The following is a 13,272-nucleotide window of genomic DNA, read 5'->3' on the forward strand; positions in this document are numbered from 1 at the left end:
TTCTCGGCGGAGGCTGGAGGCCCCACAGCGCTTGGGCTGCGCGCCCGCCTTGCCGACGCCTGGCCAGTCCCCGCCCGCGGTGCTTCCCGCCGGCCCAGGCTGCTCCCAGGCCGGCCCCGCCCGCTCCGCGGCGGCCCCGCCCCCCGGCACGGCCCCGCCCCCAGGCGGAGCCAGCGCCCTAGCGCTAACGGGAGAGGCAGCGGAACCTCAGCGCGGGAGGCGGCCACCAGGCGGGAGCCCTAGAGGTACCGGCGGGAGCGGGGGAGTGGAAGCACCGAGGTCGGGCCAGACAGGGGAAAAGGTGGCTTGGCGTGGGCCTGGGTGGTGTGTGTGTGGAAGGGGGGGTCCTCGGCGCGTTCGCCGCCTGCACCCTCCCAACCGCCGTCCGGGCTCCAGCTCCAGTCCCGAATCAGTACGTCCAGTCCCCTGCCTCCGGCCGGCGGCCCCCACTCTGCTCTGCGTGATGGCCCGGCCCGTCCAGTGTGCCGGAGACTGGATGCGGCGGCCCCCGACTCCTCTGGGCGGCGCTGGCGACCGCCCCTGCTGCCGGCTGTGTGAGGGGCTCCCCCTGTTCTGGGGCTCCCCTTGTCTCGGGGCGGCCTCCTCCTCAGCCTTTGCGCACCGTCCCGCAGTCTCGGGCCTGGCCTGGGAGGAAACATCTGTCGCCCCCTTGGCAGCAGAAATGGGGTCGTGACCTCCAGATGTGCTGGGAAGCGTCCAGGGCCTCCTCCTGGGGCAGCCAGGCCTTCCGGATCTGTGGGGGCGGGGCCGGCCCCCTCCCCCCAAGTGACACAGGCTGCGAGGAATGTCCCGGCCTCAATGGACCCTGTGTGAAGCTGCCGGGTGGGGGGCAGAGCCCAAGAACACCCCCCAAGGCAAGGCTAGAGCCCAGCACTGGGCCAGAGCGAGAGGCACCCCATGGGCTGTGCACAGACACGTACACAGAGCTCAGCCCACGCGGAGCAGGGGCTTACACGGCTCCCCTCTCTCGTGTCCCCTCCCACTCCCTCCAACACACACTTCACAACCCAGGCCCAAGACCAGGGCCTGCATCATCACCACACATGGTCAGCTTCACACTCTTCAACCTCCTTTCAGGCTCCCAGTGGTGTTGAGAAAGGGCAGAAGGTTAACCCCATTTTAGAGATGAGGGAACAGAGGCTCAGGGGTGAGGTCAGAGGTTGTCCTAGGAGAAACTAAGGGAAGAGGCACCCCGAGCGTGGTGGCCTACCCTTGCTTTGTCTTAGAGCTTAAGCTGAGGGGTGGACGGAGCCCTGGCCCCCACCCCGGCCACACACAGTGCCACCGGAGGATGCCCAAAGCCCTACCAGCAGTCGCCTGTGTTCCTAGTGGAGGGTCCCACATCCCTGTCCTGCTTGCCCACACCAACCTGAGTTCACCTGGGGTGGCTTCCCTCACCTTCTCACACTACCCTTGGCACCTGCCCCTGGCCTCGACACGTTTCCGCATTTAGCAGGTCCCTGGGACCTTGGGTATCTCAGTCTTCCATCCCGTGAGACCTCGAGCCTCAGCCCAACACCCCCCGCTCACCCCACACCTACACACACAGGGACGGGAGTGGGCAGGTACTGCGCTGTCTAGGCCCTGGAGATTGACAGAGCCAGGTTCAAATCCTTGCTGTAACATGGAATTACTTCAGGCAAGAGCATCCCTTTCTCTGGATCTGTTTGACCATCTGTCACATGGGGTTCAGACCTCCCTGTCAGCATCAGTGAGGCCAGGTAGGCAGCTGTCCCGTGGGTCCCAGTTCCAGCAAAGGGGTTCCGTCAGTGTGACTCCTTCCCCTGCCCCCAGGCATGGCCACAGTAGGCTGCAGAGAGTGAGCCTGGGCCTGTCCTTCGGGCCAGGGGGATGGGTCCCATGACTGAGCTGGTGTGACCCCAGCACCTTCCTCAGGATATGGTGCTGGGCAGGGGGCTGGGCTCAGAGTTGGGGCCACTTCCTGTACTGAAGGAAGTACTCTTGTCGTTTCTGTTGCCCTCCCAGTGCCCCCCGGGAACCTCTGTGTCCTTGAGGTATTGAGGCCATGAGGGCCCGGGCATTGAGACCCAGCTTCTGGGTGCTCGGCTCCTGCGGGACCCTGAAGGAAGTGGGAGGGGCAGGGAGGAAAGTCTCTGGGGACAGGACGTCCTCCCTTTGTCAAGTGGGTAAGACCCAGACATCAGTGGCCCCATGGGTTTCCCGTCCCAGTGAAGACGAATCGTCTGTCTAGCTGGGCCAGGACTTGGTGGGGACCCTCATTCTGGGCCCAGGCCAGAGCCACGGTGTGTGCCGTAGGAACTGACCGCCCCAGGGCTGCCCGGACTCCAAGACCCTCAGGGCCAAGGCCCAGACAGCCCGGCCCCTGGCCCTGCCCCTCACTTAGCTGGAGGAGGGGGCTGGAAACCTCAGCCTAGGGCAGACGAGGAAGTGGCCAGGAAAGCGGAAGAGGCTTTGATGGTCGCGGAGGGGGGCCGGAAGCCAACCCGCGTGGTGGAGGGCCAGGCTGGGGGCCCGGGTTCCTGTTTTCTCCCCAGGCCCCACTGAACAGCCCCCTCCTCCCTCAGGGCAGGAACTGGCCTGCCGCCCGGGCACCAACCACCCGTGCCTGCCAATGCGACCCGGCCCCCGGAGAGCCAGGCCCACATCACGCCCATGTGGGCCGGTGGCGTGGGGAGCCCTCGGCGGGGCCCGGCCCCTGCGCCCACCGATGACCTCTTCGCTCGGAAGCTGCGCCAGCCGGCCCGGCCCCCGCTGACACCGCACACCTTCGAGCCAAGACCAGCCCGGGGCCCGCTCCTGCGCAGCGGCAGCGATGCCGGCGAGGCCCGGCCCCCCACACCGGCCAGCCCTCGCGCCCGGGCCCACAGCCACGAGGAGGCCAGCCGCCCTGCCGCGACCCCTACCCGGCTCTTCACTGACCCCCTGGCACTGCTGGGGCTCCCGGCCGAGGAGCCGGAGCCCGCCTTCCCGCCGGTGCCTGAGCCCCACTGGTTCGCCCACTATGACGTGCAGAGTCTGCTCTTTGACTGGGTTCCGAGGCCGCGGGGGACGGGCGGCCACGCAGAGGCTGGCTCTGGGACTCCGGCCTCCGCTGAGGACCCGTCCGCCAGCTCGGACCTGCTGCTCGAAGCGCCTGGCTTCGTGAGTGAGCTCGGGGGTGAGGGCGAGCTGGGCCTGGGCGGGCCGGCGTCCCCACCCGTGCCCCCTGCACTGCCCAACGCGGCCGTGTCCATCCTGGAGGAGCCGCAGAACCGAACTTCGGCCTACAGCCTGGAGCACGCAGACCTGGGAGCTGGCTACTACCGCAAGTACTTCTACGGCAAAGGTAAGGGGAGGGCTGGGCAGCAGGCCCTGTCACCTGACCACACGGTAGGGCTCAGGAGTTGTCATTTCCCTGTCAAGTTTCCAGCCGGCCGCGTGAAGGGTCAGGGTCTGCCTCTGGGGCCAAGACTGCCCTGCAGGGCCTAGCTTTAACCACCTCCCTGAAGCCTTCTGCCTGCATCGATTCATCCTACCCCTCCTACCCCTCCGGGCTGGGGAGAGAATTTCTATCAACACTTCTGTGAGGTGAAGAGTGAGGTGTGAAAACCTCTGCACCTGGGAACCTCGTTCTCGTCAGTTCCCAGAAGGGAGGGCCCCAGACGTCCTGCAGCAGAAGACGGGAGGATGTGGCTGGCGGGGCCCCGGCAGGATCTAGGCCTGGAAGCCAGCGGGCATTGGCCCCCTGGGTCTGGGGCAGGTGTGAGGTGTGCCGAGCCGCCCAGGGGGCGGGGCAGAGGGCCAAACACGGATAGGGATTTGGCCTGGTAGAACGGGGGGGCGGGGCTGCGGAGGGAGTGGGCCTTAGTCTAGGGTCCCCGCTAGGTGAGGGGATGGGGCGTGGGGGGGGGGGGGGTGGTGGATTTAGTGATGGGCGTGGTCGAGCGGGGGTGGGACCCCCAGGGGGGTGTGGGGCCGGTCATCCACCCACCGGCCTTCCCCCGCACCCCCCTCCAGAACACCAGAACTTCTTCGGACTGGACGAGGTGCTGGGCCCGGTGGCAGTGAGCCTGCGGCGGGAGGAGAAGGAAGGCAGCGGAGGAGGCACTCTGCACAGCTACCGCGTCATCGTGCGGACCACACAGGTGGGCTGAGGTCACGGGACCTGAGCGCGCTTTGCCTCCTCGAAAGCCTGTATGGATTCTGAGCGCCCCTATGCCCCCTCCTCAGCTCCGGACCCTCCGCGGCACCATCTCGGAGGATGCGCTGCCGCCGGGGCCCCCGCGGGGTCTGTCCCCGAGGAAGCTTCTGGAGCACGTGGCGCCGCGGCTGAGCCCAACCTGCCTGCGCTTGGGCTCAGCCTCACCGAAGGTGCCCCGCACGCTGCTCACACTGGACGAGCAAGTGGTGAGTGGCTGGTGTCCCCGCGCAGCCCCTACAGCTAGACCTGGTCTGAACCCAGTCTGCTCAGCTCCCAGCCGCCTAGCCCTGACCCTGATCCTGGGCTGGACGGTGACCCCAAGAGAGCTGGCTTTTCAGAGGGGGCAGCACAGGTCATCCAGAGCCTTGCCTCTCAAAGTATAACCCGTAGACCAGCAGCATCCACACCATCTGGGAGCTTGTTAGAAACGCAGACTTTTGGGCCCTGCCTGTCCCACCGCATCAGAGCCTGTACTTTCAGAAGATCGCAAGTTAATTGCCATGTACATTTCAGTTGAGAAACACTTGCTCCCCTTCCTGCAAGTCCCTCTCCTTCCCTGTCAGTTTGCCCTGCAAGGTGCTGCTTAGTCTCCTCTCAGTGTGGGGTGCTCACTCCTTCCTGGGGCTGCCTGTTCCACTGTGGGTCAGATCAAGACAGTGGAAGTCCTTCCCGGCCCTGTGCTGAAAGCTGCCCACTGGCTCCGATTCTCCTCCTCTGTGTCATTCGGTCTGTCAGCCATTCAACAAACATTTTCTCACAACTTGATGCTGGGCCCCGGACTGGACACGTGGGGACATGTCCAGACCAGGTGCTGTCCTGGAGTAGCTCACAGCCAGTGGGGAGAGAGAGAGAGAGAGAGACCCACAGTTAATCGTGGAGCAGTGAAAGAGGAATACTGAAGGCTCCATGGGGCGCCAAGGGTAGTCTTGACAGCCCTTCCTTGGCTTGGGGTTTAGTATCATGGTGGAAATGTAAGGGCTTGGCTCAGGAAGAACAGATGTCTTCTAGACAGAAGAAACAACTTGTGTGAAGGCTTAGTGACTGAGGGCAGGTCACACTGGGGTCCTATAGGCAGTTCTGTGTGGCAGGAGTAGCACTTGGGGGGAAGGGGGATGGGGAAGGCTTGTATTTGGGAAGGCTTGCATTTGGTCCTGGGGGCACTGGGGAGCCATGGAAGGTCTGAAAGGTAGAGCAGCCTTCAGGTGGCAGTGTGGAGGCCAGACTGGAGAGGCAGGGAGGCCAGGCCAGAGGCTGTTGTAGTCATCCAAGCCAGACCTGATGGTGATGATGGCAGAGGTGAAGAGGAGATGACAGTCCAGGGGTAGGTGGGTGGGATGGGAGCGGCACAGTGAGGGGGGTGAGGTGCCAAGTGGGGGGAAGGACACTTGGGCAGCCAGAGAAATGGGTCTGGAGCTCAGAAGAAAGGTCTGAGCTGGAGGCAGAGACTGGAGTCTCTTCCCGTGGAGACGGTTGCGACCGTCACCGAGGGCAGAGACCGTGGGTGGAGAAGAGGCCCAGGCCGGAGACAGTGGGGTCGTTAGGGTTTCAGGTAAAGTGAAGTTCCAGTTGTCCCAGGCGCCCACCATGGAGACAGCGTGCCAGGGTAAGGCACGCCCATGGGCTGAAGGAGCCACAGGGATTTGGAGCTGGGGAGGAAGCGGGGCTACAGGAGTCAGGAGTGATGAAATTGAAGTGGGGACTGAATGTAGACAAGCTTCTCGTGAAGAAAGGAGGCTGGAGCCCGAGGGGCCAGAGCACCTTGAGCTGTGTACGGTTAACCCCGGATGGAAAGGAGCCGGGAGCAGCGTGAGCGGGGGGGGGGGGGGGGGGGGGGGGGGGGGTGCAGGGCTCAAGGCCTCCAGAGGCTGGGCTGGGGTTGCCTGGGATTCGAGGGAGGGGAAGACAGGCTAGCCTTGAGATAAGGATGACAATGTGAACGTTCACAGAGATGGAGCGAGCGCACCGTGGGCCGGGTCCTTTCCACGAATCACCTCTTCTGTGGTCACATGAGAACCACCCCCCTCCTGGTGCCTTCCCACCTGTGACTTCCTCTACCCTCCTGAGCACTGGGTGGGGTGGGGGGAGGGGGCAGGACAGACCAAGCCCACTTATAGGCAGAAACACAGAGGTGGCTTAGCGAGGGAGGTGCTCAGGGCCGCTCGCAGAGACAGCCCAGCCCCCAGCCCATTGCCCAAGACCCGGTGGGCGCAGGGCCCGAGAGACTGAGGCCTGGGCCCTCTGCCTGTGCTGCCCCGCAGCTGAGCTTCCAGCGCAAGGTGGGCATCCTGTACTGCCGCGCCGGCCAGGGCTCGGAGGAGGAGATGTACAACAACCAGGAGGCAGGACCGGCCTTGACGCAGTTCCTCACCCTGCTGGGCGACGTGGTGCGGCTCAAAGGCTTTGAGAGCTACAGGGCCCAGCTGGACACCAAAAGTGAGGCCCAGGGGCTGGGAGTGGGGGCGGACCGGTGCTGAGGGGCAGACGGCCTTGGTGAGAGCCCCCTGGCTTGTCACCGCTCCCCCTGTAGTGTCCTGGGTCTGAGGCCCGGGTTGAAGAGTTCTTTGGGCAGGTTGAGGACGTGGGTCAGGGGCCACACTGGCCAGGCAAGCCACGGGCTGGAAGGAAGGACTAGGATGGTCCCCCAAGGCCCTGATGCCCTACTGCCTGAGCTGGAGCCACGCGGGCTGGCAGGCACCGCTCCTTCCGTCAAACACACATATTCCCCCAGCCCTGCTTCCTCGGGAATGCCCCTGCCTCCCGGGTTAGAAGGGCCCCAGGGCCGCTTGCGGAGCACCTCTGGCCTCCTTCCACTCTCAGCTGCTCCACACATGCGGGTGCCTGGGCCAAATCTGTCCTCTCCTGGGACATCCACCTCCACCCCCCCCCCCCCCCCAGAGCAGGCCACTCCTCACTGAGGTCCTCGTTCTATCTCCGCACGCCCACGCCGAGCCTAGGCTGGAGGCTGGAGCCTGTGGGGGAAGGGGCAGGGAGCAGCCACAGGTGAAGCCACGACTTCGTGACCTGGTGGCATGAGGGGTGGTCCGCCTGCTGGTTGGGGGGCACAGGAGCTCGAGACCGCAAGCAGGGATGCCAAGTTCGAGCCGATCCCTCTTGCTCTCCCCCCGTGTCCCCGAACCCCTGGCCACAGCGGATTCCACAGGCACACACTCCCTGTATACCACGTACCAGGACCACGAGATCATGTTCCACGTGTCCACGATGCTGCCTTACACCCCCAATAACCAGCAGCAGGTGTGAAGAGCTATTACGGGGCTGGGGGATGGCCACCGGCTTCTGGGGAACCATGGAGGGGGGTCACGTGGGCGGTGGCATTCGAACCTTGACCTGAGATCTCTCGAGGCCTAAACAACCCTCCCCAAAGACAATCACCCCAGACCTTCCCCAGGGGCAGGTGGGGGAGCCCCTGATGCCCAGCCTCCGCCCTGCCAGAATTAGGAGGGACTTGGGCAGACAGGTCCGGGTTACATCTCCTGCCATCTAACTCCCAGCTCCTTCGGAAACGCCACATTGGCAACGACATCGTGACCATCGTGTTCCAGGAACCTGGCAGCAAGCCCTTCTGCCCCGCCACCATCCGCTCGCACTTCCAGCACGTCTTCCTGGTGGTGCGGGCTCATGCACCCTGCACGCCACACACCTCCTACAGGTGGGTGCCTGGGTGGTCCCAGTTCTGCCACCGCCACGGGCCCTCCCAGTGGCCCCTAACTACCGCCTCCCTCCCCTCAGGGTGGCTGTGAGCCGCACCCAGGACACCCCTGCCTTTGGGCCGTCTCTGCCCCAGGGCGGAGGCCCCTTCCCCGCCAACGCCGACTTCCGCGCCTTCCTGCTGGCCAAGGCGCTCAATGGCGAGCAGGCAGCAGGCCACGCACGCCAGTTCCACGCCATGGCCACGCGCACGCGTCAGCAGTACCTGCAGGACTTGGCCACCAACGAGGTGACCACTACGTCGCTGGACTCGGCCTCGCGCTTTGGCCTGCCCTCCCTGGGCGGGAGGCGAAAGGCGCCCCCTCGGGGCCCGGGCTCCGAGCTGCAGGCGGCGGGGGCGCTGGTGTGGGCCGTGCGCGCGGCGCCCGGAGCGCGGGGCGCCGCGGGGGCCGAGGCCCGTGGTCTCGACGACGCTGAGGTGCCCTGCCTGCTGGGCATCTCCGCTGAGACGCTGGTGCTGGTGGCGCCGCGCGACGGCCGCGTGGTCTTCAACTGCGCCTGTCGCGACGTGCTGGCCTGGACCTTCTCCGAGCAGCGGCTCGACCTGTACCACGGCCGCGGGGAGGCGATCACGCTGCGGTTCGACGGGCCCCCCGGCCATGCTGTAGGCGAGGTGGTGGCGCGTCTGCAGGTGAGGCCCGGGAGTAAGGCAACTCGCCGCCGGGTCCCTCCCCACCTCGGGGGCGGAGCGGGCTGTGGAACCCCTCGCTCTCGCCGCCTCTCCCGCGAAAGGGGAAATTGGGGGTTGGGGGCAAACCCTGCCCTGGCGCTTGGCAGAGCTGGAACGGGGGCAGGGAGGTCGTCGGGCAGGTGACTTCCGGTCTCTGAGCCTCAGGCCCTCATCTGCCGGGGTGTAGGGGTGCGGGGGTGTGGGGTAGGCGGTCTGGGACCTGGACTGGAGCTGGCGCAGTGCCCGCCCTGCTCACGCCCCGCCCCGCCCCAGCTGGTGAGCCGAGGCTGCGAGACCCTCGAGCTGGCGCTGCCCCGCGAAGGCCAAGGCCGCCTGGGCTTCGAGGTGGACGCCGAGGGATTCATCACGCACGTGGAGCGCTTCACGTTCGCGGAGACAACGGGGCTGAGGCCAGGGGCGCGCCTGCTGCGCGTGTGCGGCCAGCCGCTGCCCAGGCTGGGCCCGGAGGCCGCTGCCCAGCTGCTGCGCTCGGCGCCCAAGGTCTGCGTCACCGTCCTGCCCCCCGACGAGAGCGGCCGGCCCCGCAGGTCAGGGCCTGGATGCGGGGAGGTGGGAGGACCTGGCAGCTGGCCACCGCGGAGCCTGTGCCTCCCGTGTCGCCATTAGCATTCTCCCAAGAATACCCGTGGGGAGGGCTCTCCTCCGGAGAATCCCACGTTTCTTAATCTCTCTGAGTCGCAGGTGCAGAGTGAAGCCAAGATCCAACAGCAGCCCCGTCTTTTTAAAAGTATCATCCACAGACGCATACATGCAACCGGCCACTTACCGGCTTAAGCCAGGATATGCAAACTTTTCCCCCAAAGGGCCAGACAGTAAATATTTAGGTTTTCTGGGCCACCTGGCCTCTGCTACAGCTACTCAACTGTGCTGTAGCACAAAAGCATCCATAGAGGACACATGAATGAATTCGTTTTCTTTGTTCCACTAAACCTTTATTTGTGGACGCTGAAATTTGAATTTTATTGATTTTCATGTGTCATGAAATGTTCTTTTGATTTCTGCCAACTATTTAAAAATGTAAAAACCATTCTTGGCTCACAGGAGTAGGAAAACAGGCACATCTGCTAAAACAGGAAAAAAAAAAAAAAAAAAAGGCGCAGGCTGGATTTGGCTCCCAGGCAGGAGTTTTTTAGATCTCTACCCCGGGTGATTTACTTGTGTCATTACTTAAATCCTCACAGCGGGCTGTGAATTGGTACAGTTTACCCATTTCACAGACGGAGAAACGGGTGTTCAGAGTGATTTGCCCAGGATACACAGGGGCAGCGCTGGGTCTGGAAAAAATGGCCAGTAGTCAGGCAAACAGTTTTCGTTGTCGTTAGGGTGTTTGGAGAGCTCTCCTCCTGGAAGTGAGCCTCGGGCACAGCCGGGAGTGGGGCTGGAGATGCGGGACACCGGGGACAGGGTGTTCCTGCCTGACGCCGGCCGCCCGTTCTCCCGCCAGGAGCTTTTCGGAGCTGTACACGCTGTCTCTGCAGGAGCCCAGCCGGCGGGGGGCCCCAGAGCCCGTGCAGGATGAGGCCCCCGGGGCAGCGACCCTGCAGCCCACCACGCAGCAGTTGCTACAAGCGTGCCTGCTGGAGGGTGGCAGTTCCACGGGGCCTGGGGATCTGGCTGAAGAGAGGACCGAGTTCCTGCACAGTCAGGACTCGCCGTCACCGTCACCCTGCAGGTGCTCCCTCTCGGCCCTCCCTCTTGTCCAGCCCAGTGAAGTTGGACGGCCACAGTCTGTGAGAGCAGGGGCCCTGGGGTGCAGCTTCTCTCGCTGAACTGTCTCTGCTCTCCCCAGCTCCCTGTCAGACGAGGCCCCGGTCCTTCCTAACACCACCCCGGACCTCCTCCTGGCCGCCACGGCCAAGCCGTCAGCACCCAGTGCTGGCCGGGAGACCCCACCCACCCGGGTGAGCAAAAACAAGACTCGAGCCCAAAGGGCGGTGGTGGGCACAGTAGGGAGGGTGGACGTCACTGCATCCGTACCCATTAACACCCCTCAGGATGGGCCAGGCAGCCCCAGTGGTTGTGAGGACAGGGGCGACCCGGCCCCAGAGCTGAGGGCCTCCTTCCTGCCACGAACCTTGTCTCTGAGGAACTCCATCAGCAAAAGTGAGTCTGGAGCAAGGTGTGGGTCATGGGTGGGGGTGGGGGGGGGGCGGGCAGAAGAGGGGCTGGCTTGGGCTCTCCCTGGGCTGAGCCCACCTCCCTGTGCCCACAGTCATGTCAGAGGCGGGCAGTGAGACCCTGGAAGACGAGTGGCAGTCCATCTCAGAGATCGCCTCCACCTGCAACACCATCCTGGAGTCACTGTCCCGGGAGGGTGAGGCCACCAGGGCGCTGGGGGTAGGAGCCAGGATGGGGCGGGGATCTTTCTCCCTTTATCCTCCTGCCCAGATGGTCCCTCTGTCCCCACAGGACAGCCCATCCCAGAGAGCGGGGATGCCAAGGGAACTCCGAAGTCTGATGCTGAGTAAGCCTCCCCATGCGGATCTAGCCCCTTCGCTGTACCTGTGTGGCCTCCATATGTGCCCGTCCGCTAGAGTTAAGCGTTGTCCCGGGCGGGGCTCCGCGCTCACACCCACAGAAGTCTGAGAACACAGGGGTTGGGCCCGTCTCATTTAAGCGGGCTGGGAGGCAGCCAGAGGTGCTGACACCTACCCTGGTCCCACGAACCTGTCCCCCACGTCCTCAGGCCAGAACCTGGGAACCTGTCGGAGAAGGTCTCTCGCCTGGAGTCCATGCTCAGGAAGCTGCAGGAAGATCTGCAGAAGGTGACCGCGGGGCGGATTGGGGGTCGGCGGGGAATTACAGGGCCGCCCTGGGAAAGGAGCCGCTGCTCTGACACCTGCCTCCCACCGGTCCCCAGGAGAAGGCAGACAAGGCGGCCCTGGAGGAGGAGGTGCGGAGCCTGCGTCACAACAACCGGAGGCTGCAGGCCGAATCGGAGAGCGCAGCCACGCGCCTGCTCCTGGCCTCCAAGCAGCTGGGCTCACTTACTGCCGACCTGGACTGAGCCGTCTGGGCCAGCCTCAGCCTGGCTGTGGACCTGCTTGGAACTGCTCAGGTCCTTCCGGGTACCTGGGTCACAACGGCCCCGGGGCCCTCCTCAGGAACTCTCCCTGCGCACAGAGGCGCGTCTTAGCACTGCCCCCACTCCCCAGTCCATTATTTGGTGGTGAAGTTGCCCCTACCCCCCATCCCTGTTTGTAAATATTCTGTGGAGAAGAGGGGACTTTGGGGAGTAAAGAAGCCACTACTATTTGTGTCTGTGCGGGTGTTCATGACACGACGGGGGGGGCGGGGTCGGGGGGGGGTGAGTAGGGGGCAAATCGGTTTTGACCCCAGAGGCTCCTGCCAAGTTCCCAGGACCAGTTAGAAGGACAGGCCTTGGGGACATTGGCTCAGGCCCAGGTCGGCACTCGCTGAGGGGTTCTCTGAGGCTAGGCCACCCCTTGGTTTCTCTCCCACAAACATTTATTTGTTCTGTTGGGAAGCAGATGGCCACGCCCCACACTTACTCGGCTTTATCTGGGAGCCAGGCCCAGCCAGGCCCTTGCCCTGGAACCAAACCTGAGGGAGTGAGGCCAGGGGCAGAGGGACAGAGGTGGGCCTGCAGGAGTGGGGGAGGAGTTTAGGGGTCAAGGAGAGAGGCTGATTATGCTCCGATGGAAAGTCCTTTTCCAGGCCCTGCCCTCCAGGGAAGGCCCCACCTCTCCTCTCTGTAGTCACCGAGCCCCCAAGACTGGAGCTCCCTCGACCCCTGGCAGGTGACTGCAAGACACTGGGAAGGCCAAGGGAGAGGCGTGGCCCGGGTAGGGGGACCAGGGCTCACTCGGTTCGTTCCCCTCGGGCCTCAGGCTGGGGCCACCGTACGCAGCTACGCCGTCTGCTTCCTCCGGTCAGGAGCCTTCTCACCTCCCTCCTCGGGCTCGCCCGGGCCCCGCCTCTGGGGCCGGGGTTCCACCGAGCCCGGCCTCTCTGGGCGATGGGGTCGCGGGTTCGCAGGGGTCCTGACCTGGCGACCACACTCGGGTTCCGCCCCTTACGCGGACGCGCAGCTTGGCCTGCTCCCTGAGTGGCCCACCCTGCTTCGGGCCCCACCCCTGGCTCCGCCCGCTGGGCTAGAGGCTGGAACGCAAGCTTGGCTCTCCAGACGCTTTCCGATACCCCGGCACTTTGCCGCTCTCTGGCGTCTTCCTCGCTGGCAGGCAGTCCGCCACCGGAGTCTGCAGCCAGGGCCTACTGTCGTTCCCAGGGTACACGCTAGTTTTTGCAGCAAGCGCCACCGGTAACCCGCATACCTCTACCTTCACCCTCCCGCAGCCGTGCGAGCACGGAACTTAGATGCCATCCGACTCAGGACTGCGATTTCCCCGAAGCGCATTACAGGGCCGCCCCTCGCGGAATGCCGCCCGTGCGCGTGCGCACTTGAGAAGGCGGGGTCTTGCGGGCAGAGCCTTCGCGAACACTGCCTTACTGCGCCTGCGTCGGGTCAAGCCGGAAGTACGTCCAGCTCCAGGCCTCTGGGCTGTGGCCTGGCTTTTGTTTAGGCCCTCGGGGCTGCGGGTTTAAGATTTCTTTGGTCCTCGCAGAACAGGATGTCAAAGCATAGACCTTTACCTGGCACCTCCCTTCCCCAACAGATGCGAACTCCCCCTCAACCACCCAAAAGATGAAA

General features: G+C 64.5%; 1 protein-coding gene and 1 long non-coding RNA gene across 6 annotated transcripts; one reads left to right on the forward strand and one right to left on the reverse strand.

Moving 5' to 3' along the window:
* The first annotated feature begins 117 nt into the window (after positions 1–117).
* SIPA1 (signal-induced proliferation-associated 1) lies at positions 118–11,853 on the forward strand. 5 transcript variants are annotated; one of them, XM_058689661.1, is made up of 16 exons: positions 118–245; positions 2,568–3,328; positions 4,000–4,127; positions 4,213–4,389; positions 6,442–6,616; positions 7,332–7,435; positions 7,693–7,850; positions 7,931–8,540; positions 8,853–9,127; positions 10,045–10,272; positions 10,390–10,501; positions 10,595–10,703; positions 10,813–10,914; positions 10,989–11,064; positions 11,287–11,365; positions 11,461–11,853. In XM_058689661.1, exons 2-16 carry the CDS (start codon positions 2,656–2,658, stop codon positions 11,605–11,607), a joined length of 3,153 nt encoding a protein of 1,050 aa, XP_058545644.1. In that variant the 5' UTR covers positions 118–245; positions 2,568–2,655; the 3' UTR covers positions 11,608–11,853. The 5 variants fall into 5 exon arrangements, with proteins under 5 accessions (XP_058545644.1, XP_058545645.1, XP_058545640.1 ...); XM_058689662.1 differs by having other exon boundaries at positions 11,010–11,064; XM_058689657.1 differs by having other exon boundaries at positions 10,390–10,703.
* Positions 9,296–10,484, reverse strand: LOC131488158 (uncharacterized). Its single transcript, XR_009250093.1, has 2 exons — positions 10,372–10,484; positions 9,296–10,248 (listed from the first exon to the last, which is right to left on the reverse strand). It is a non-coding gene; the product is annotated as an uncharacterized LOC131488158 (long non-coding RNA).
* Positions 11,854–13,272: the final 1,419 nt, after the last annotated feature.

The sequence above is a fragment of the Neofelis nebulosa genome, chromosome 10, assembly GCF_028018385.1.
Source record: "Neofelis nebulosa isolate mNeoNeb1 chromosome 10, mNeoNeb1.pri, whole genome shotgun sequence".
Classification (NCBI taxonomy): domain Eukaryota; kingdom Metazoa; phylum Chordata; class Mammalia; order Carnivora; family Felidae; genus Neofelis; species Neofelis nebulosa.

Coding starts and splice junctions, on each gene's coding strand:
- SIPA1 (XM_058689657.1), top strand. CDS start 2,656: ATGTGGGCCGGTGGCGTGGGGAGCCCTCGGCGGGGCCCGGCCCCTGCG. Junction 4,128..4,212: donor TCATCGTGCGGACCACACAG/GTGGGCTGAGGT, acceptor CCCCCTCCTCAG/CTCCGGACCCTCCGCGGCAC. Junction 10,915..10,988: donor GGAGTCACTGTCCCGGGAGG/GTGAGGCCACCA, acceptor CCTCCTGCCCAG/ATGGTCCCTCTGTCCCCACA.